The 21023-nt window shown below is 40.4% G+C and overlaps 1 protein-coding gene across 2 annotated transcripts in view; it reads right to left on the bottom strand.

The window, feature by feature from the left end:
• Positions 1–500: 500 nt before the first annotated feature.
• Positions 501–21023, bottom strand: part of eng (endoglin) — a 39796-nt gene continuing 19273 nt past the window's right edge. For both annotated transcript variants that reach the window (XM_056432816.1, XM_056432815.1), the window contains exons 4-14: positions 18162–18275; positions 12434–12611; positions 9880–10060; positions 9670–9772; positions 9312–9507; positions 8722–8873; positions 8260–8490; positions 7923–7989; positions 4564–4674; positions 4433–4480; positions 501–4351 (exon numbers count right to left, since the gene is read on the bottom strand). In XM_056432816.1, the coding sequence (XP_056288791.1) occupies positions 4230–4351; positions 4433–4480; positions 4564–4674; positions 7923–7989; positions 8260–8490; positions 8722–8873; positions 9312–9507; positions 9670–9772; positions 9880–10060; positions 12434–12611; positions 18162–18275 (1503 nt within the window). In that variant the 3' untranslated portion in view covers positions 501–4229. The remainder of the gene's footprint in view (positions 4352–4432; positions 4481–4563; positions 4675–7922; positions 7990–8259; positions 8491–8721; positions 8874–9311; positions 9508–9669; positions 9773–9879; positions 10061–12433; positions 12612–18161; positions 18276–21023) is intronic.

Below are 21023 nucleotides of genomic sequence, written 5' to 3' on the forward strand. Positions count from 1 at the left end.
CACATGTGTCCTTTAGTTGGGTTGAAAGTAACTTCTCTTTGTTGCCAATTTTATGAGAAATCTCTTTCCACTGCTAGTGCTAAGGCCGACGTGTCATCAAATCAGAGAGAGAAGTCAACAGGAGAAGCTCACACATCCTGTAGATGCAGCAAGTCATGAGGTGAAAATGTCACAGCAATTGTAGCACGACAAAACCAGTCGAATAATTGGGTCTTTTCACTTCCTCCATACAGCATGTTAAACACTATTTCAATTAAACCCCAAGGCAAATGCAGCTTACATACAGAATATCCCTCATTATTCCTTTTCTCACCATTAATATGTTGAAGAGTGTGTTTATTTCATGCTATTTATTCTATGTGAGTGCTCTGCCAAGAGTGTTGAATAAATACTCAATGATACTTGGGGATTGTTGGAGTTTGTGTATTCCAACACTTGATAATGCTCTAGGGTCACCAGAAACAATGCCGCCCACGGAGACCACAAAGAACACAAAGAGCAATTGTCATATTCACTTTATTAAGATTATTTCAGAAAAAAACATATATTTCTTCAGAGACATCTTAGAATTACATCAGATTAGTATTATTTAAAGAAATGGACCCATTTTAAATGGTACAAAAGAAACACTGCATTTTATACTTGATTAAATCAAAGCAGACATTCTGACATGTCATTAAGGCTTCAGCTTCTTTGGTAAGTATTCAGAATATGGACATTGTTAAGAGATTGGAGTAAGGATCCACTCACATAAATGGAGGCAAAGTGTCTATTGGACACCTACACACAGACACAGATACTCTGCATGTGTGCACACACACACACACACACATATTGTGTTCACTGTGTATGAGGAAGCTGTTGTCAGAGGTAACGAAGGGATCTGCAGGGTTAACACGTGATTTAACTGGCAGCCTGTCTGATTTTACTGTCAGTGCTCAGACAGTAGCCGTCAGTCACCGTGACTGGTTTAACACAGCTACAGAATACCTGACATTTAATAAAAGAAGATCTTACAATTAAATGATAAAAAAATCTCAATCACCACCATATTTGAACTGTTTTAAGTCTGAATGTTCCCTGCACTCTACAAGCCCGTGAGTGTTGAATATTTCACGAAGATGCTCCTCTGTGGCGAGACATCCTGTCTCAGAATGTACTTCCCCATCACACCCAATGAACGCATTACAATGTCAGGATGTCAGTATTGGAAGAGATATGCCATGTTTTTGGACAGTAGGGGAATCTTAGGGTGAGAGCAAAAGTCAAACGGGGATTAAAAAAAACCAACATCTTTCTGTCTTTGAGATGTGATGTGACATGTACTGGTCTGTGACTACATTGTAATCAAAACCAAAAAAATGTATACGAGAAGGAAAAAAAAAAAAAAGAATACGAAACAAATGGATGCATTTGATGAGTGCCTTAATTAGGAATTGTCCCAGTTCTCCAAATATGTAAAAAAAAATTTAAAAAATCCTCTTAAGAAAAAGATTAAAAGTAAGAACATCATACAACATTTGCACAAAAACACATGGTAGAAAAAACTACATGTTGATCATACCTCATCATATTGCACAAATACTCAAGTGGCAATTTGTACTGGCCCTCTTTGTTCTCTACACAAATACATAAAGAAAATACGGCATGCACAGAGGATTGTACATGCACGCACACATTGAGCTCGCTTGGGGGGTGAGAGGCTACGTAGCTCACATTCAATGAGGAGAAATTACAAACAGTCGTTTTGGAATACTTTTGAGATTAAGGTTTGAAGGTGAATAAATTATTTTAACAAAATCAGAAGGCAAATAACGATTGGGAGTGGGAATATATATTTATATATACATATATAATTGTTTAATATATATATATATGCATGGAAGAGTAATCAGTGTCATTGTTTCAAATGTATTTTAAAGAATGTGGCGCTTGTGTCAAAGCTATGTACTGTGGATACAAACTGCTTACTTACACCACAGGCCGTGTGATGGGAATATGTTTTTAAGAGGTAACAGAGTGGCAAAATATAATAGAAAATGAAATTACATTTACATTTGTACATTGAAACAAATAGTGGGTTCACGGATCAACCGTCACTCTACAATTGTAGCCCTCATGAGTTATTATGCATCTACGCAGCTTCTGTCTAGCATTAGCACTGCAGCGGCTGATGCAGCCTATCAAATGGAGAGAGCAGAAATTAATTTGAATGAGAAATTCACCCGTCTCAAATGACAGTTTCCATATCATCAGGCGCGTCATGGGACAGCTAGAAATAAAGCTAGAGTTACATTGTGAAAGCAGTCTTCACGGGGTTAAAGCACAACTGAATGACTCGTGTATTGTTGCAAACTGTGCATATAAAATGTAGTCTTATATTGTTATTATTGATTATACTATGGAGTCCAATAAGGCTGTATTCAGAGAAAGTGACTTGTAAAATGAGGGAGAAGTGGGCTTGCATGTGTTAAACTCAATACTGAAAGTCGACTGAAATAGATCGATAGATACCAAAGTGATCTCTATACAGCCCACATATCTGAGTTCTTCACCTAGAAATCAGGTTTTGTAGCCCGTTCCTTTGAAACAAACATTTGCCTCAAAGCTCAAATTTCATTGTATTCTGAGAAAGGAAGAAAACATGTAAAACGTTACGTTCATTGTGAAAGCCTAGTGGTACCAAAAGTTCCCCCTCAAGGAATAAAAGTTTCTCGGAGTTTGGTTACATCGACCCAGAGGATTTCCCTTTCCGTGCACTCGTCTTAGAGGCTGGCTACATATTGCATGCAAAGTCATTGAAAATAAGAAATCAGGTTATCCACTTAATACCTTCTGAGAGTCTTGATCTTCAAATATTGGAAGAGTATCACGGTGTATAAACCATAAGCATTGGCATCTAGTTCATCAGGGGGAGTGAATAATCCCCCATTCTGTCTGACAAAACTTTTATGAGATATATTTAGTAAAATGTTGGGTTTTTGTGTTTATGTCGGTTTTTATGTTTATGGTTACAAACATGACATAAACGGTCACAAGAATTATGGTTACAACTAATTGCGATGACACAATTATATAATATGCATTGAGCAAAGGAAAAGTACTGGAATTCCACCTCCAGACCGACTATTTTGGGGAAACTCCACCCTGTGGGCCGAGCTGTATGAGAGCTGAGTTTTGGTATTAAGTCCTCATAATGGAACATTACTCAGCTCTGGATACAGCCGTGTATCTCTGCATGCTTTGCTGTGCATTACTAAAGTTCACATACATATAAGTGGTTCACTATGTATTGTGTCCTTTGGGCCATAAATATAATTTAGGATTATGTTGAGTAATTAGGAAATAATGTATATATTCTCTGAAGGCCCTGATACAGCTATTGGATTGTATGAAAAAGGCACCGTGACTTTGTTGTCGAGATCTACAAATGAGACAGAGGTCCACTACAATATACAGCTAAAGTGACACAAAATGAAACAACAATTGAAATTGGCAGAAAGTAAGATCACTTCATCAGTAAAATCTAGTATTAAGTTTAAACTTAACCCTAGACTTCTAAACAATAGGAGGTAGCTGTTAACTATTGACCTGGCACTCCAATTTAGACAAATACTCCTTTAAGAGCATTTTATGAACAGGTTTTAGATCCTAGCACGCTGAGCATTTCAGTCTCAGAGACATTAGTAACTTTATGGACTGACATAGCCAAAAGCCTTTCGTATTGTTATAGCTTGGATGTGAATGCAAAACCATTTCACATCTGTTTTTCAAAGTCTAACTTATATTGTGCTTGCCATCACACAAGCACAATTCATTGAAAGGAATGCTGGGAATTTCCTGTTAGTTCTTGGGGGATATGGTTTGTTTTTCCTGTTGCTGGGAGCCAATTTTTGTTCTCTTGCCCTCTTTAACTTCCTGTCTAGGAGCTTTGACTTTACAGAGAGGCCGCAGAGGTGAGCGTCAGAGAAGCCATTGATTAGACTTCTGTCATCCGTCATGCAGCATCCCCCCCACACACACCGATCCACCATTACAAACTCCCAGATCACATCCATTCTAGGCTTGGTAAGTCAAAGATGTGGGTTGTGGGTATAGATGAGGATTTGAAGGGGGCAGGTGAGGGAGAAATGCTTAATAAGCATTATAAAAGAAAACAATAGCACAAAACCCATATAGGTGACTTAAGGGAGACAGTGGCTCTGCTGGTGGTGGAGATTACCATGATCTCATGCCATGCTGCTGGTCGGTGTGCTTTGGGTGCTTCCAATGCTTGCGTTGGCGCTGCTGTTCTCAGAGGGAGATGGGTTGGTGGAGACAGGTTGTCGTTTTGCTCCTGAACAGGGACATCCTTAAGAGAGATGAGAGAGAAGCCAATGAGAACCTGATGAAAAGGAAAGAAAAGAACCAATGAGAAAGAAAGATCCCTTACCAGGTAGATTTGCTGCAGTTGAGCTAATGTCCAGTCCAGTTAGGTAGCCTGAAATAAGCAGAATTACACAATTTCAAGTCTCAAAGCTCCATGTCAAACCAAAACCACTATATTGTTTGTCATATATTTACCTGTTTTAATCTTGATAAACCACAGTGCTCCAATAAGTAGTACTCCAATCAGGAACCCTCCAAATGCAATGCCCAGAACGCCAGGTAAGCCAAAATCAAAGCATGGTGGGGCTGAAACATATGCATGAAAACAATGAAAAAACAATGTATGGAAGCTTCAGTTAAACAGCAATCATAAAATTCACAAGGCAGAACTGATTGATACCGTTTATGCCAACACAATCTAGAAATACATTTGCAGATGTTCCAGTGGGTGGTCAAATGCACGGAACATTCTGATATTGTTTCATTTTTGAAAAGTTGTCCATGTAATAGAAGTGAGATTTTATTGTATATATATTAGACAATGCATTGCTTTTGGGTCAGCAGGAAGTTCAAGTATTTCTGCAACCTTTTCAGATTGGCTGATTTCTCCAGAGAACCGTAGAAAACAAGATGTACTTCTTGCCAGCACCAGATATTCTTGCAGTGTTACAGAACACCCACACAGAAATTGTACTGGCATGCCTCGTAAATATATGTTTTCAGGCAACAACTTCTTGAATTCAAGATGGAGTTTCCTGGCATGCACTAATAACGGTGTACGTTTGAAGTCTCTGCATGTTGATTCTTTATTGTTCCATGAGCCAAAAGCAACAGCGGCCTCGGTTCATAGGTTCATCGGTTCATTTAAAGTTGGTGGTATGGATTCTAAAGCGACTAACAGCACTGAAAGATATACACAATTTGTCACAGCGACAGTATGGTCCTTTAATACTATGCATTCCCCCTCCTAGTTACCATGGCAATACAAGCAAAGCCATGCAGTAAATATAACAGTCATCTCTTTTGCAGCTGAACTGAAATGTTAAAAAAAATAAAAGTGCTTCTGGATTCATTAATGATCAAATTTAATTAAAAAACAAGTTTCACATTGGTGAAGTTCTGTGTGCCGGGTTGACCCGCACAATGTGCTTTACTCCTGCCAAATATAAAAATCAGCAGCTATAAAAAATAATACTCCCTTCAAGCCAGCTTTGAAAGAGTACGAGAACAACACAGACTAAAACCCACTCAAGCCCGTGACACTGTGGCACAGACATCCTTTGCTAGCCTGGCAAGGCCGTTCCAATTCTGCTTTGCCCATTGTGGTCTGGCAAGGCTGTAAATCGATTTCCTTGAGATAGACGTCTTTCAAAGGTTGAATAAAAGAGAAGTTTCTTCACTCAGACGCCCCCTTAAACTCAGCATGGAGCTTTGCTGCCAATTTTCAAGCAGACAAAGCATGAAATCACTGCACTTCACAGCAGTCTGAGGGTTTGGTATTTTGTATTTGGCTGAATTCATTACATCCATTGTTACCAGACTTATTTCTGTCATTAATTAAGGAATACACGCAACACACACACATGTGTGTGCATGCTATGTGTTGCATATCAAGAATAAACAGTGCACCAACACTTGTTTTTCTTTCTCGCCTGCTTCCGCTACCTGTAGAGATTCTCCCACAAGTATTGAGAACATTTGGAAGAAACTAATCATCACCTCTGCACTGGTTTCTCTCACCTGCCTCTGCTACCTTCTGGTGGAATGTTCTTGGCTAAGTACAAAACTAGGCTTCGTATAATACTGCTCACCCTTTCCTGAAGAAGATTGCAGAGAGGACATGAGGGTCAGAAGACGGTGGGTTTGTTTTGTAGGAACTTCCCACCACTCTGCGGCTCATGTGTATTTCAATAAATGCCACTGTCATCACCCTAGATCAATTAATACTGATATTAGAGCATATAATATTTTAACTGAATTGGATGGACATTTAGGAAAGTATAATGTCTGCTATGTTACATGCGGCTCCGTGAGGTTCCATTTATTTGCTTTCTTTACAATTAAAATGAGGAAAACTACTTCCATTGTGATTTTGATTAAACAATGACAAATATCTCCTGACTTAAACGTGACCAGGATTGCTGAAACAGGGACATCTTGTGGTCATTTGGGCCGACTGCATCCCAGAGAGCCAACCCAGTTGGAAAGCTCGGTCAGCGAGGAACATTCCTTGACCCCGAATGAGCCAGAAACATCACAGAAACTTGAGCAGGCTTTCTCTTGAGACTTTAACTCTTTCTTCTCTAATCACTTGCTGTGCTAGTTTGCACTAGTGACGCTCTGACAGCAAAGCTGAGTAAACAAGAGCAGGAAGCAGAAGCTCCAGTGGAGGTGGAGAGGAGGAGGCCGACTGTGCCGTGACTCCCTGGAGTCCTCTGTATGAAAACGCTCCAAACAGGAAAGATGGCTGAATGGAGCACTCAGTCCTGCTCGGCGAGGGTTCGGAACAGAATGCAGTCCGCTAGTCCAGCTGATATAACCCCTCTATCTCTGAAACTGGCTGATGAATGGAACCGCGCAAACACACCAACCAACCAACTTGTTCCTCAACAACCGGCACGATATTCCTGTATTCCAGTTCCCAGAATAAAAAAATGTGTAAACGCACGACTCAAGTTAAAATAGCTCAGAGGAGGACAAACAGGACACAGGAAAGTAGGATGAGTCGTTTAGTCTGCGTCAGCACTGGCATACCAATCTTTATCGTTCTCCTCTAGAGGGAAATGGAAGGTGAAGGAAGCTTAAAGAATAAACAAATCTATTATCAGGCTTTTACAAAAGATTTCTGATAAACTTCAGGTGATTCTCCGTTTAATCAAGTCCACTTCCTGGTGTCTTTTTTAAATGAAATCATTTGAAATGAATCATTTGTCTGAAGACTATTTTTCCCTTGAAGAAAAAAACATCTTTCCTTTTTTTTGGGTCAACTGTGTTGACTGGTTCGACAATAGCACCAGGTCCAGTGGCTGTGTTTGGACAGCAACACAGTCAGAACCCCATGGAAACACAAAGGACTTCACCCCCGTCCCCCGGGGGGGCATTACTTCTGATTGTGGCCACAAGGTCAGCCTGCAGACCTTCCTAAAGGACGGGGCCCAGCCGGGCAACCTCTTACTGGCTTCACTGCATATCCTGAGCTCACAGCTATGACCACCGCCCACCCAGCGTTGGTAATTCACTGCCTATTTACCATGTGCATTATATTATATTCATATTCTGATATTTGTACATCTTATAACAACATGATTAAAGGAATAACAACACTATTTAAAACTATGACCTATCTACAAATAATCTACCACATGTACTTACTTTAGTTTTTTGTGAGGACAGTTTTGATCAGTAAATTATAGAAGGAAGAGAAAACTAATTTGAAAATCAGCTGTATCAATATATGCCCCTAATTGTAAATTAGGATTTGGTCCAATCCGGTCCAATGAGGCCTTAAGTAGCATCTGAACTGGTCCATATTTTGGAGTTTATACTGAACTCACTTGGTGGTTGCAGACACGGCTGGGTAACCTCCAGATTCCTCTTCACTCTTCCTCCATCTCCACATTTCTATCAAGGTAGGGAAACAAAAAACACTTAAAGAAAACCCAGAAGGTCATAAGTGTGTCAAAAACCTAATTCAAGCATTACGTATTTTGATTTTGCTAGATATTGAAGAAAGCACTGTCCCATCAAAACACTCCCACCACGACTGATCTGCACGGCCATCCATACAAAATATTCGAGACTAGCAAGGGAAAGTCGTAACACAGATTTGTATATCCTTACGTGGCATGTTTTATTTAAAATGCAATGTTAAAATAGTTGACCAACTCCTACCTCACTGTGACAAAGTTTGACGGCGCATTCCAGGTCCCACGTGGTGGACGTCAGCTCTTGGAGCTGATCCAAGGAGAAGCTGAGTCGGGTGCTGTTGGGACAAGAATTCAAGGAGCAGGCCTCTGGCATGAAGGGCAGCTCCTTGACGACAGGGCATGAGCCCATGGAGTGCACAAAGCAGCTGATCACCTTGATGGTCAAGACGATGTTTCCTATCGTGTGCATTGAAATCTACAGGAAAAAGAGGAAAGATCGGGGAAAAAAACATGAACAGAATGAAAAAAAAATACACGGATGTGATCAGCCGAGCGTAGCAATGCTCAACGCGCGCAGTGAGTATAAAACCATCCTATTATCCGTGTTTTGGAAAACTGGAGTGCACATTAGCGCATTAAGAACATCAGACATTTCTTTTGTATCGAGAGAAGACTAATAGGGCGAAGAGGATGAATGATTTCTTACCTCGGCATAGATTCTCTTGTCACTCTGCACTTTGGTGGTCGGGTCCAGGGGAGAACGGTAGTCTGGGGAGGTGTATAACTGCATCAGCAGAGGCATCTGATGAGGGGCATTAGTCGAGATGGGGGTGACTGGTGCTGGTGCTGCTTCTCCGACTGAAAGAAAAATGTCTAAAATTACAAGAGATGAACAACCATTTTTTTTTTTTTGCAATTTCTATTAGACTGAATATGGGCATAGTTGTCCTTTCTTGTTCACAGTATGCTATTATACCACTCTTTTTGAGGTCTATGCCTCGCTCAAGACAAAATCTTTAAATGTATTCTGAATTTAGCAAAAAAGGCTCATACAAAGGATTTGAAAAAGAACTGCAAACAAAATTCAAAGGTCATACAAATTGCAACATAGCACATTGTGTGTGTAAAATAATACATCGAATGTAATAATGATGATTGGGAATATTACAGCAGTCATTACCCTTCAGATTTTAGCATTATGTAATAATACCATGCGTGGTTTTTGAGGTACTTCATCTACTTTCTTTGTCGTAAATGCCTCAAAGTTGAAAACAACTTTACCTTTCATTGTCTTACCTGCAGAGTTGTCTTTTTTTCCAAGAACCAGTGAAACCATAGAGCCCTCTGGTCTCAGTTCAGTGTAGCTGGTGAACGTACTGGCTTTGAAATAATCTAAAGCCTTCCTTTGCACATCCTCTGCATTGTCGATGTCCATTGTAACAAACGGTGGGATTGTGTGTGTGAATGTGGACAGCAGGATGTCATTGTTGGACTGGAGAAAGAGAAGACCAGTTCAAATACACCAGTAATGGCTCAGAAACTCTCTATCAACTACCCCTAATATTAAATAAGCTATATCACACAATTGGCAGATTCAGTCATCTCACATGTGGTTGTGAGACAATAAATATGCTATGTCGATGTGGAAGCTTACACCAAACTGGGTGTGCTGCGGGTTGATGATGGTCCATGTGGTGCCCTGAGGGCCTCTCAGGAACACGCTGGTCTTCTTGGTGTCAACTCGAAGTGAGACGTTGCTGCAATAAGAGGAACCAAAAATTATAAGAGATTTTTATTTACTTTTAGACAAAAATCGAAAAACATCACATAAGATGCCAGATATGTTGAGAATCTCAAGGTTTACCGAGTGGTGGAATTCTCCGGGATGTTTATGATGTGAAGCTCGGCGTCAACATCGGGGCTCTGTTGCTGTGGGGAGCACGATTTGAACAGAGAAGCCTGGGGTGCCGTTTCAATCTTCAAGAAGTGCTTCTCGGTTGTGTCTTCATTTTTGAGTGTGCAGTAACGAGAGCCAGGTTTGGTTCCTGTAAAAACACAACTATTACTTTTCCATCATTGTTCATTCATTGGTTGCAAAAAAAACAAAAATGGCATTCTGGGGGAAATTATGAGAAATGCAATTATTCCTGCATGCATAATCTCGAAAAAAAAAAAGACAACAGCGTGAAATAAAAATGGACAGCCAGCACTTCTGTTGAAATGCTTAATGAAGAAACATGGTAGTGGCTGCAATAAGCAATTACATTTAGTTGTTAACATTTATTCAACAGGGCAGTGGAGACTATTTCTGTTCAGTGGGGCTGATAACAGGAGTGCAGTTTACAGTGTTTTACTGTATCCAGCACTGGGGAGCCATAGCAAGTCTACAACAGAAGACCGAACTGCTGGGGACAGACACATTAGTACCTCGCCTCTCCCACCATGGGAGATGTTCCAGGGGCAGTCTCACGAGAGTACACTATGCTCACTCAGCCTTTGACCAGATAATGGTGACTGGTGGTTTACAGATGCCCCCTGGGGCAGCGCTCAAATTGCTACACACATTTTGCTGGAATGGGGATGATATATCCCGCAGCACCTCGTATACCTTGTAACTAACAGCTGACCAGTGTGAAAGACACAATCACAATCAGACTGTAGGACTACTTGGAACATGCTGAGATCATGCCCCGCTACAAGGGGGTCATTTGAGAATGTTTACCAATATGAAATTGAAACACGATTAGAGGATACTGAGTTTTCAATCCAAGCTGACCCCTACTGTCATGTCGTAGTGGACACTAGCAGCTTTTGACAATGTCCTTTGACACAGGAGGACATGTACATTCTGTGTGACTAGAATTATGTTGAGTGCGGTATCACTTCAATCTGCTTTGAGCTGCTACAAGTCCTTTGCTGTGCAACTAGAATGTAAAAGTAGCTTCTCTTTAACACTGCTTTACACGCCTCCGTTGCACTTGAATCGAATTTAAAATCACATTGAGACATTCAAGAAACCTGCGAGACATTTACATAATTTTCCCAAGCAAGATTTCACCTTGGCAACGCTGTGTAGCCGTTGCACAAACTTTCAATACGCCTACAACTAGGCCTACGCAAGTTCACACCTCGATGCAGGCCAAGGGGAACAACGAAATAAACGTTGCACTGACTGAATAATTGTAAAGCTTGTGTGGCCTATGAATCAGTAGAAACACACGCTAAAATGTAAGACTGGTTGAAAACACAATGCAAATGATACATTTAAAAATGGGAAAATAGTGCGATGCCATGACTGAAACACGCCCTATAACCTATTGACGGGAGAAAGACTGTGAAATACTGTCGAACTAAACCAATGTCAAGGCTCATCTTTTTCCCAAAGGAGGCTTTATGAGCAAAGATGTGTCCTTGCATTGAGCGTCCCGCTGCTGGCAATAGCAGCCAATGATATCCGTTATGTCCAGCCTTTACTCAGATATAAAAGCTCACTTTAAATCATGGTGTTGTTGGACCACCCTCTTGTCAGTGTTCAGGTATTTGTGCATAACGTGTGTCGTGAAGGGTTGAGTGAGCTTTAGCACTGCTGCATATTTTGGAATATAGTGTAAAGCTCTTTCAGTTTGACTGCAAACACAAAACTCCACATGTTTACTGCTCAATATGTGCTGATGGTAAAATGAATACAAGCTTTTAGAAGTAGTGTCGTTTAAGGCTACGCAGATTCTCTAGTTGTCAAATCGAAATATTGATCATGCGGATATTTAGCTCACTGCTGCATACGATACAAAAGATTGCTAGGTACACAAAGTAGAATGATCCCGCATGAGACTTGTCCAAATTAGTATGGCCAGTCAGGTGTGTACATATACAATATGAAAAGTAGAAGAGAGACTATGTTAGATCTTTTAGAATTGCATTTAGCATCATAAGTATTTTAACTTGACTGGAATATATGGCAGTACACTTATATTCCACTTTTGGTTCAAGGAGCCTTTGTAGGAAAATGTCCAGATGGCAGCTGGAGCTGGGCCCCCACACCATATTTCAAACAGCATGGTGTCTAGTTGTGTATGTAACGCAGCTTTGTGGGATAAATGTTGTTATTTTTCGGTCAACTCTGTACATAGTCATCATCTGATCCTCCATACTGAGTAACATATTTTATCTGTCATACTGTACTGTAATATAATGTCTGCCTAATTATTCAATACAAATAAAAGAAGTAAAAAAGTGAGAATATAGAATATACAAGCATTGTAATCTGTTTTTTTTAAATAATACAATGCACACTTCATCAACGCCTGAGTGTTTCCTCAGTGAGTGACACCAGAGAGGGATTTCAGACACATTACAATAAGAGAAGGTTAGTGAATAATTCTATCGAGAGAGCTCTGGAAACCAAAAACAACTCTCACCTTTTGTTCCCGTCGATGACATGGTATGCAGATTCCTGACCGTGGTGAATGAAGTCACACCCCCAAACTTCTGTATTGCCCACTTGATCAGCTCCTCATCGTGAGTCGGGAAGTCTTGCTTGTGGATGTTGTTTTGATGTTGATTACCATGAAGCATGACTTTGGAGTCATTGTTAATCTGGAAAGTAGAGCCCAAGTCAAGCCGATTAGTTTCACTAAATACTATTTCCAGAAAGAACACAGTGAGAATCTCAAAAAGGAGTCTGTCCACCACGACGACACAGAGTTGAGTGAGTCAGCTGGACATGTACAGTGGGTACGGAAAGTATTCAGACCCCTTTAAAATGTTCACTCTTTGTTTCATTGCAGCCATTCGCTAAAATCAAAAAAGTTCATTTTATTTCTCATTAATGTACGCTCAGCACCCCATCTTGACAGAAAAAAACAGAAATGTAGAATTTTTGCAAATTTATTAAAAAAGAAAAACTGAAATATCACATGTTTTTTCTGTGAATATGGGGTACTGAGCGTACGTTAATGAGAAATAAAATAAACTTTTTTGATTTTAGCAAATGAATGCAATGAAACAAAGAGTGAAATATATAAGGGGTCTGAATACTTTCTGTACCCATTGTATGTATATATATATATATATATATATATATATTAGGGCTGTCAGCGTTAACGCGTTAATCTATGCGATTTCTTTGGCTCTCCCATGACCTTAAACCATGGACCGATCAACTGATCAAACTGGTCTCTCAGCGCCATGACACCCGTCTTCTCGTTGAAGCTTGGGTTTGGAACCTGCCGTCCTGCTGGGGGGTTGCAGCAGTTACCACGACGAACTATTGGATTTGCGTTGCCCCTGGTTTCGGAAAAAATTTAAAAGGTGTGGTGACAAAAGCCCCCCCCCCCTGCCCGCGGAAATTGATTGGATTTGAAAAAAAATGGGAGAAAAGTGGTGGAATAGCAGGTGCGCAAAATTGCTGCTGGCTGAGACCAAACAAATCAATCTTATCTGGCTCCTCTCCCTCAACCAGAGCCCTTGCCTTGCCCAAGGCCGTGGAACAACAACTGGACTGAGAACTCTGTCTGTTGTGGCCTGGGGGAGGCGACATACCAGAACACACACACACGATTGCATTCACTACCCCCTCCCATCCCACGCCTGCTTTTTACCCCAGTGGGACCGGACGGCTGTGGCTGGCGCCCCAATGGATGGGCTGTGCTCAGGTGTTTTCCTGTACCCCTCCCACACTGTACTTGGGGCATAGTCGGGGTTGGTGTTTTCTGCTTCTTCCCTCATGTTATGCTGTAATCTTTCATCCACCCTTTCTTGTAATTTAAATAAATATATCAATCAATCAATCAATCAGCGTTAACGCGTTAATCTATGCGATTAATTTGGCCGCGATTAACGCACTAAAATATTTTAACGCATTCACGCAACTTTGTTTACTTCCGGTGTGCGTTGAAGTTGTTGCACTCCTCTGAGTGTCAAACCGCGGCAGTCCGCCTCCTTCCTCCCGTCTGCTCCTCGATATTCACAGAGAAACAGAGGGCGACATGTCGGTGACGCGGGGCGGAAGGTGCAGGGGACTTTTTTTTGTTGCTCCGCCCCGATGCGCGCGCAGACACGCCGGCATGGAGTTCTGCGGCGCGCGAGACGGAGAACCGAGAAGAGTTAACGACACGTCGAGACAGAATGACATGCTGCTGTAGAGACGACAAACAACAGACCGCTGTTTAGTTTAATAAAAGAACAAAGACGTCTTTAAGAAAATAACCGTACATTACTTCTGCTGTAATCTGGCGCGATAGAGAAAATTACAGGGGGGCGGGGCCTCACCCTAATAGAATGGTGGGGGAAACACTGGGATGTGCCATATGCAAAAGCCTTTAAAAGGTGAATTTACATTTTTTTGTAAAATCGAGAAAATGAGCCCAGACTCCAGAGGGTTAACATAACATATTTTTCAGTTTACCAAGGCCACTGGTTCTGCTGCTGTTCAATGTTAAAGATGACAGGACCAATGGTGTCTCAAATGCACCTTTGTTTACTAATCTGGATGTTTCACTGAAGAAGCAATTTATCATCCACGATATTAAATACCTCGCTGGCACTTTATAAGTAGGAGCCTCTTTGAAAACACAGGTCTGTTTGAAGTTTTGTCTTTAAAAAAGAATACAATTAAACAAGTGTCTAAAATACACCCTCTCTGAAGGGATTACTCGTTCATTTAGAAGATTTAGTCTTTAGAAGAAAAAAAAACTTTTAATAGCGATTAATGAATTTCAAAATGTGCGATTAATTAGTAAAAAAAATTTAATCGATTGACAGCCCTAATATATATATATATATATATAAGAGTGTTTTACTCTCCACCCAACTCTCCCTCTATTCTTTGAGCTGGGTGCTGGTAAAAAAAAATGTTTATTATGGTTAAGTGTCCACAAGCCCAGTTGCACAACCCCGTTGGAGCCATGGTCTTTCCTTTGCTTCCTGACTGGGGCCAGGAAATGGGACCTTTTTTAGCTTTGTGCGTCATCATAGTCGGCTGGAATCTAGCTCCATACAAGGTATAAATATATACATCCATCCCAGCGACTAGACACTGCTGTTTCCTTGTCTGGGCAAATGGGAAATCACTTACATTAAGCTTTTCATGATTATAGACTGTCGACAGTCGGCTTCTAGACACATAGACATAATGTACTCAATAATTAAGATGTGGTCAACAGATTGTGTCCTCATCTTCTTCAAAGGACCTAAGGCTGCGGTCGAAAACAAAGATCTGTATATGTGCTGTACCTCTTAATTATGTAATCCCTGATGCTCACTTTATCTTAAAAAGAATTGTATTTTCTGTAAATCAGCATGTTAATGTTTATAAAGTAAGAGTATGCTTGTTTAAATAATGAAAACCCCTGCCTTGCCTGTCTACTGTGTGTGCATGTATGTGTGTGTGTGTGGTGTGCGTGTGCATGTGTGTGTGTGTGTGTGTGTGTGTGTGTGTGTACGTGCGTCACAAAGCGAGACAGAAACAAATAGAGAAAACCAAGTTAGCCTGAGGGAGTTACTGGTCTTTCTACATGAATATTTGATTGACGCGAGATCAAAAACAGTGTGAAGGGAAAATAAAAGAGGGGGAAAGCAGCCACGAGAGAACCAGGCTGGGGAAGGAAATAACAATGGCAAACGTGTTAATGATAACAGCGGAATTCAACTCAGATTAGTCTCTGTGAAGCCGACTTGATATTGTGCAGGCGCACAGTAAAGTTCAGGGAATACAAATATGTTTTGAGAAGAAAGTACATCTCTGTCAACAGGATTTTAAAAAAAATTCTACTGATACTTCTTTCCCACCAGTCAGCCTCGGGATGAGTTTTCAATGCCAGGCTCAATATCTTAGATTCTTCCGAAAAAGATTATGTATTGAATTGAAATTAGCATATCCTAGGTAAGTATATTCGACAGCGTAATGTGTGAAATGCAGGGGAAAAACTTGCTTTTGGGACCAATAATTAAATATAAAGTCTCACGACATATACAGTATAGAGACAAATTGTGCCGTACATTTTCTTTCCATTTCCCCCCCCCCCCCAACAACTGCGCACTGAGTCAAGCGTTTGAAGGCCAACGAAAGCTGCAAATGTGACGCTGAGCCAAGCTGTCAAGCCGGTGACGTACTCAGACGCAGAACAGATGCTGTTTCTCTGACACTGCAATCTGCAGTAAAACACTATTATCCCCCAGTGATGCTGCTCATCCCACGAAAAACATCCTGTAGCCAGCCACTGCTGTCCAGGCTCTCGACAGGACATGACACAGCGTGTGGTATCACACGGCTGTCAGCGTATCAGTAACTGGAGACCTTCCTGTAAATATGTCATCCCCCTGATTGGTCAGCTCAGATTTGTATTTAATGTATTTCTGTGTTATAATTTTAAGGGTTAGACCTGTTATATACTGTATATACATTTGCTAATGATATACGATACTGCTGGTCATTTTACAAAAATATAGCTTTTTATATTTTGTCTGTCCGGTAGTTTTAATTCATGTCCCATTGATGTATTGGCTAAGTAATAAACACAGTAATCATGAATTCATCGTCATCTGTCAGCGTGAAAGGTTCTTTGTGTGTCCTGCTGAAACGGTTCAAAAGTGATGGTTCTGACAAGTGATGCATTCATGTCCGGGAGGAAAGCTCCGACATGATGACGAACTGATTTGCACTTATGAGCACTCATAAGGGCAAAAATAAAAGTGCAAAAACATGGCAGACAAACAATCAGCGACAACGTCATGAAAGACGAATTGTGAATGTAAGTGCTTTCTATCTTTTAGAAGGTGAACGTTTGGCAGTCGCCTGTCATCTCTTAATTATCCTGACAACTTTAATTGAACAATCCAAGATAACGCAATTATAGTGTCAGTTTGTGAAAAGAAGATGAAGAAACTTCCATCGCATTCTTGAATCTCAATTCAACTTGTCATGCTTTACTAATGTAAACTGACACCAGTGACTGCCTCTAAAATAAGAAACACATTTATATCAGAGTGCAACTTTGACATAAGAATCTGACACGAGTACATGTAATGTGGAACAAAACAGCACATGGAACCTCTAAATTATGTGTAATTTAATACATCTAGATGCAACACAGTTTAAATATTGGTTCAATAAAAGTTGTTACAAGTTTGTGTGAGGATACAATTCCTCCTCTCCAGAAAGTTAGTTCCATGTTGCCACTAAAAGTGAATATATTCAATATTTTTCATAAAGACAAATAAAAAAAGGTCTGTCACTTATACATACTTAGAATTAATAGTCCAGTTTGAGGCAACGCCATTTCTTTGGACACTTATGTCCCTTTTAATATAATTCCTTGTCTGGTTATTTATTTTGGTAATAAACGAGTGTGACATATCCGAAGAAGACGTTTCCCTCAAAATCTAATTGAAGCCTTCAGTGGCTTGTTTCAATAACAAGACTTTTGTGATGGATTCACCTCGTTAGGTTCATCACCAATTACAATTTAATAACAAAAATAGTTTTGACACACTTCAACAATCAATCTGTGAAAACCGCTGCAACACATTTCCTCCAAAACAGTATTATTCTCCAGTTTGAGTAGATACTCAAGCAGCTGAATAAAAGTAGTTTTCCTCGCCTGCCTGGATTTAATTCACAGATATAATCTGCGGACAGTGTGTAAAAGTCGGAATCTCCAATTTTATTGGAACATTAATTTTATAGCCGATGCCATCAGCCCCTCTTGTTGCTGGCCACTTGTCTTACGGATTTATAGTGTGGATAATAAAAACTCAAAAAACACAAACTGCTTCGTGCAGAGCAGCGACTGGGGAATATGTCTATAGAAAACCAACATGGTTCATTGTCTCTCCTAAACTGCTCTCTCCAAAAAGATGCACAGCTGTAGCAGCTTGACAGTATGCCGAACATCTGGCACGAGACGGAAGTCAATCTGGAGACATTTTTTAAATGATACAATACCGAAAAAACCACACTTAATTTCTCATGATTACTTAGCACATTCCTCCGGAACAACAGAGTCGCAGAGTGAATGAAATGTAGTTTCATGTTGCACGATCAGCATTTTATCTTCCCCTCCATGACGAGAGCTCCGCACACATCCACCCAGCTGTCAGCACCACCTTACTGCCGATGATGCGGAAAAGCAAAAAGACACCACTCACATAAACGTTAACGTCGGTGTTGAGGATGTAATGACCGTAGGCCGTGTCCGGGGAGGTGAGGATGAGGTTCATCGGCTTGGCATTGGTCATCTGGAGAGAGAACATCTTGGAATCCTGAGAGGAGAAAAGAAAGCAACATATTCCAACTCAGTTACTTTTAAGGTAATCCCAATGCACCTCACACATTACATGTTTACAGTGCCACCTATTTAGCTGTAAATCCAACGCTGCTCGAGGGTGATTTTGAGACGATTACTTCTAATGCTTTGTGAAAGCCAGTACTTTGGAGTGTATGATTGCGTTGAAGGCAGAGAACGTGTGGCAGTAGTTTTAATCTCCAGGTGGAACACTGGGACTGATGAGGAAGACAACAAAATAATCAATTGGCATAAATATTCACTCACACTGTGAAGCCATCCATATGTGAACTATTGCACTGCCTGTAATGAGTCATATGCAAGCGTACCGTGCAGTACCATGCAGTGTTTAAAAGAGAAGTCAAAGCAAAAAACTTTATAAAATGTCTCAAACAATTGTTAACTGTGTTTTCATTCAGCACGGTGCTGGATTTAATTCAGCTGTGCAGTCTGGGTAACTACATACACATGATTGACACCATTTTAATTGTGTTTATATTTCACGAAACTTTACTGCAGAGGTAAAAAAATGTCATGAAATTGCGGATTGTTGTGTTTTCATTAGCTTAGAATGAGCCCTTCATATCTACACAGGGAACGGCTTTTCTCTTCATCGCCACGTTTTAACAGGAGTCCGGAACAGACAAACCGCAGATTGCAAAACAATTATCCTGCCAGCCGTCGTCAGACTTCAGAGTGTCGTGGGACGGCCTTTGATTGAACTGAACTTTGTTACCATGGTTTTGCACTTTGCGGCTCACGTTACCGCAGTTCAGTAAGTTGCAATTGTCACCAACACAGCTAGATGCCAACAGTTCCTACACACTGTACCTTTAAGCATTCTATAGCTATGAATGTGACCGTATGTATCCCTGAGCCAGCATTTATTGTTCTGCATAAAAGAGTAGGTAGCTATTCTACCTCGATCTGCAAGCCTCCCCATCTAACATGCAGTGCCAATAAATAAGACCTCAACTTGAGTGGCACCAAGTTTAAAAATAATTCCAACTTGAGTTTAATTCGACACACGTTTGATTCCAGTGCTGTCCTTTTTTTTTGCAAAAATCAGTTTGGGATATGACAATTATTCTTGTTTTTGCAACTATTAAATGTCAACACATGCATCTCTCCAGAAAAAGCAGTGCCAGTCATTTGAGCAGGGCCTGTAGACAGACAGGAAGCTGTCTTCGCTGTCTTCCTCTGTGTGTACACAGACATTAATGAGGTTATGCAGTGTGGTTCTATTCTTACATCAGTCCACAAGGTAGAAGAAACCAATAAAATCCATTATTTACCTTATGTGCGATGAGCATTTTTTTATATGGTGTATATCTTTGTATCATTAAAAGTGTGAAAAATAGTGTGATGATACTCTAGTTATAATAAGAATATGCCATAACATTAATAATAATGATACCTACTGTGTCACGCAAAAGGATTGAACATGATTGCACAGTCGTCTTATTATTAATTTTTGTATTTCTTGCAACCCAGGGTACTCCCACACGTAGTTATATACTGTTTATAACACCTCATTAACATAATGTAACACATAATGTAGTACCTAATTAACCATATTTTCAGCTGAGGGCAACACAAAAGCGATGTGATTCGCTAATCACCACCACAGTCACTGAATCAGCCCTAATTATCAAGCTCCACGTCTGCATCGGGTAAAGCTGCTGCTACTACTGAATGTTATGGATGTAAGTGGTGGTGAGTAAACCTTTTTTTCTGTGGAATAATATGTCTGAATTTAGAGTTTTGTTTTTTTCTTCCAAGACTGATTTTATTCCAATAAATCCTGGTTCTAATTACTTTTACTTCTATAATAGCCCCAGAGACAATTGGGTTTAGAAAACTGAAATAGTCATGGATATGAAATCTGTGCAATTGTATGACTCGATGCATTAGAAATGAACAGCAGCTTCAAAAAAGCTTGGAAAGACCTCTCCGGTGTGAGGATTTTGTGGAAATGTAGTATTCATAAGTACAATTGTCTGCTTTGGTCCATCTGTGATGCCGTTTGACACCAAATACTTTATTCTGTTTATTTGAAGGTAGATTGTTTTCAAAGCCGGGGCCTGCTGGGGAGATAATGAGCATGCAGGGGAAACAGTGTGAATACCTAATATAAAATGTATTTACTTGCTAGCTGATGTTTCCAGAGCTCGATCCGAAAGAATTGTGATGAGCTCAGCCTTGAGTTATGGTAATTTTCAGACCCATACAGAAAAAAATTAGGTCTGAGGCGACCAACAACAAATTGCCAGTGAGCAAAACCCATTTCAAAGAGCGGCTCGCACAGTGCAGTGGATTGAGGGATCTGTCATCTCACACACACACACACAACTTTTTTTAAATACACCAAATGGGGCACTGGAATCTCTCGGTCTCTAAGAGGACAAGGGTTCAGGATCATTTAAAAATAAGAAAAGATACCTTCTGATAAGTCAGTAAGTCAGATCTCACGGTAGGGGTATTAGTATTATGCAGGGTCAGTCCGCTGTGTAGGGTTCCTGAGGGTGTGTTTGCGAGTGTAGAGGAGCTAGTGCTTTTTAAGAGAAGAAATCACTGAGAGTTGTAGACTTGTTATTTTTATCGTTTTAACATTTTGTACCAAAAAAGGACACTGAAAATGGAAAGTCTTATCACACAAATAATATAACCTGTTTGCCTTGAGGAGAGAAGGAACATAAGAGGGACAGTAGTTATATCACGTATC

This window comes from Pseudoliparis swirei, chromosome 15 (assembly GCF_029220125.1).
Source record: "Pseudoliparis swirei isolate HS2019 ecotype Mariana Trench chromosome 15, NWPU_hadal_v1, whole genome shotgun sequence".
NCBI classification, from domain to species: Eukaryota; Metazoa; Chordata; class Actinopteri; order Perciformes; family Liparidae; genus Pseudoliparis; species Pseudoliparis swirei.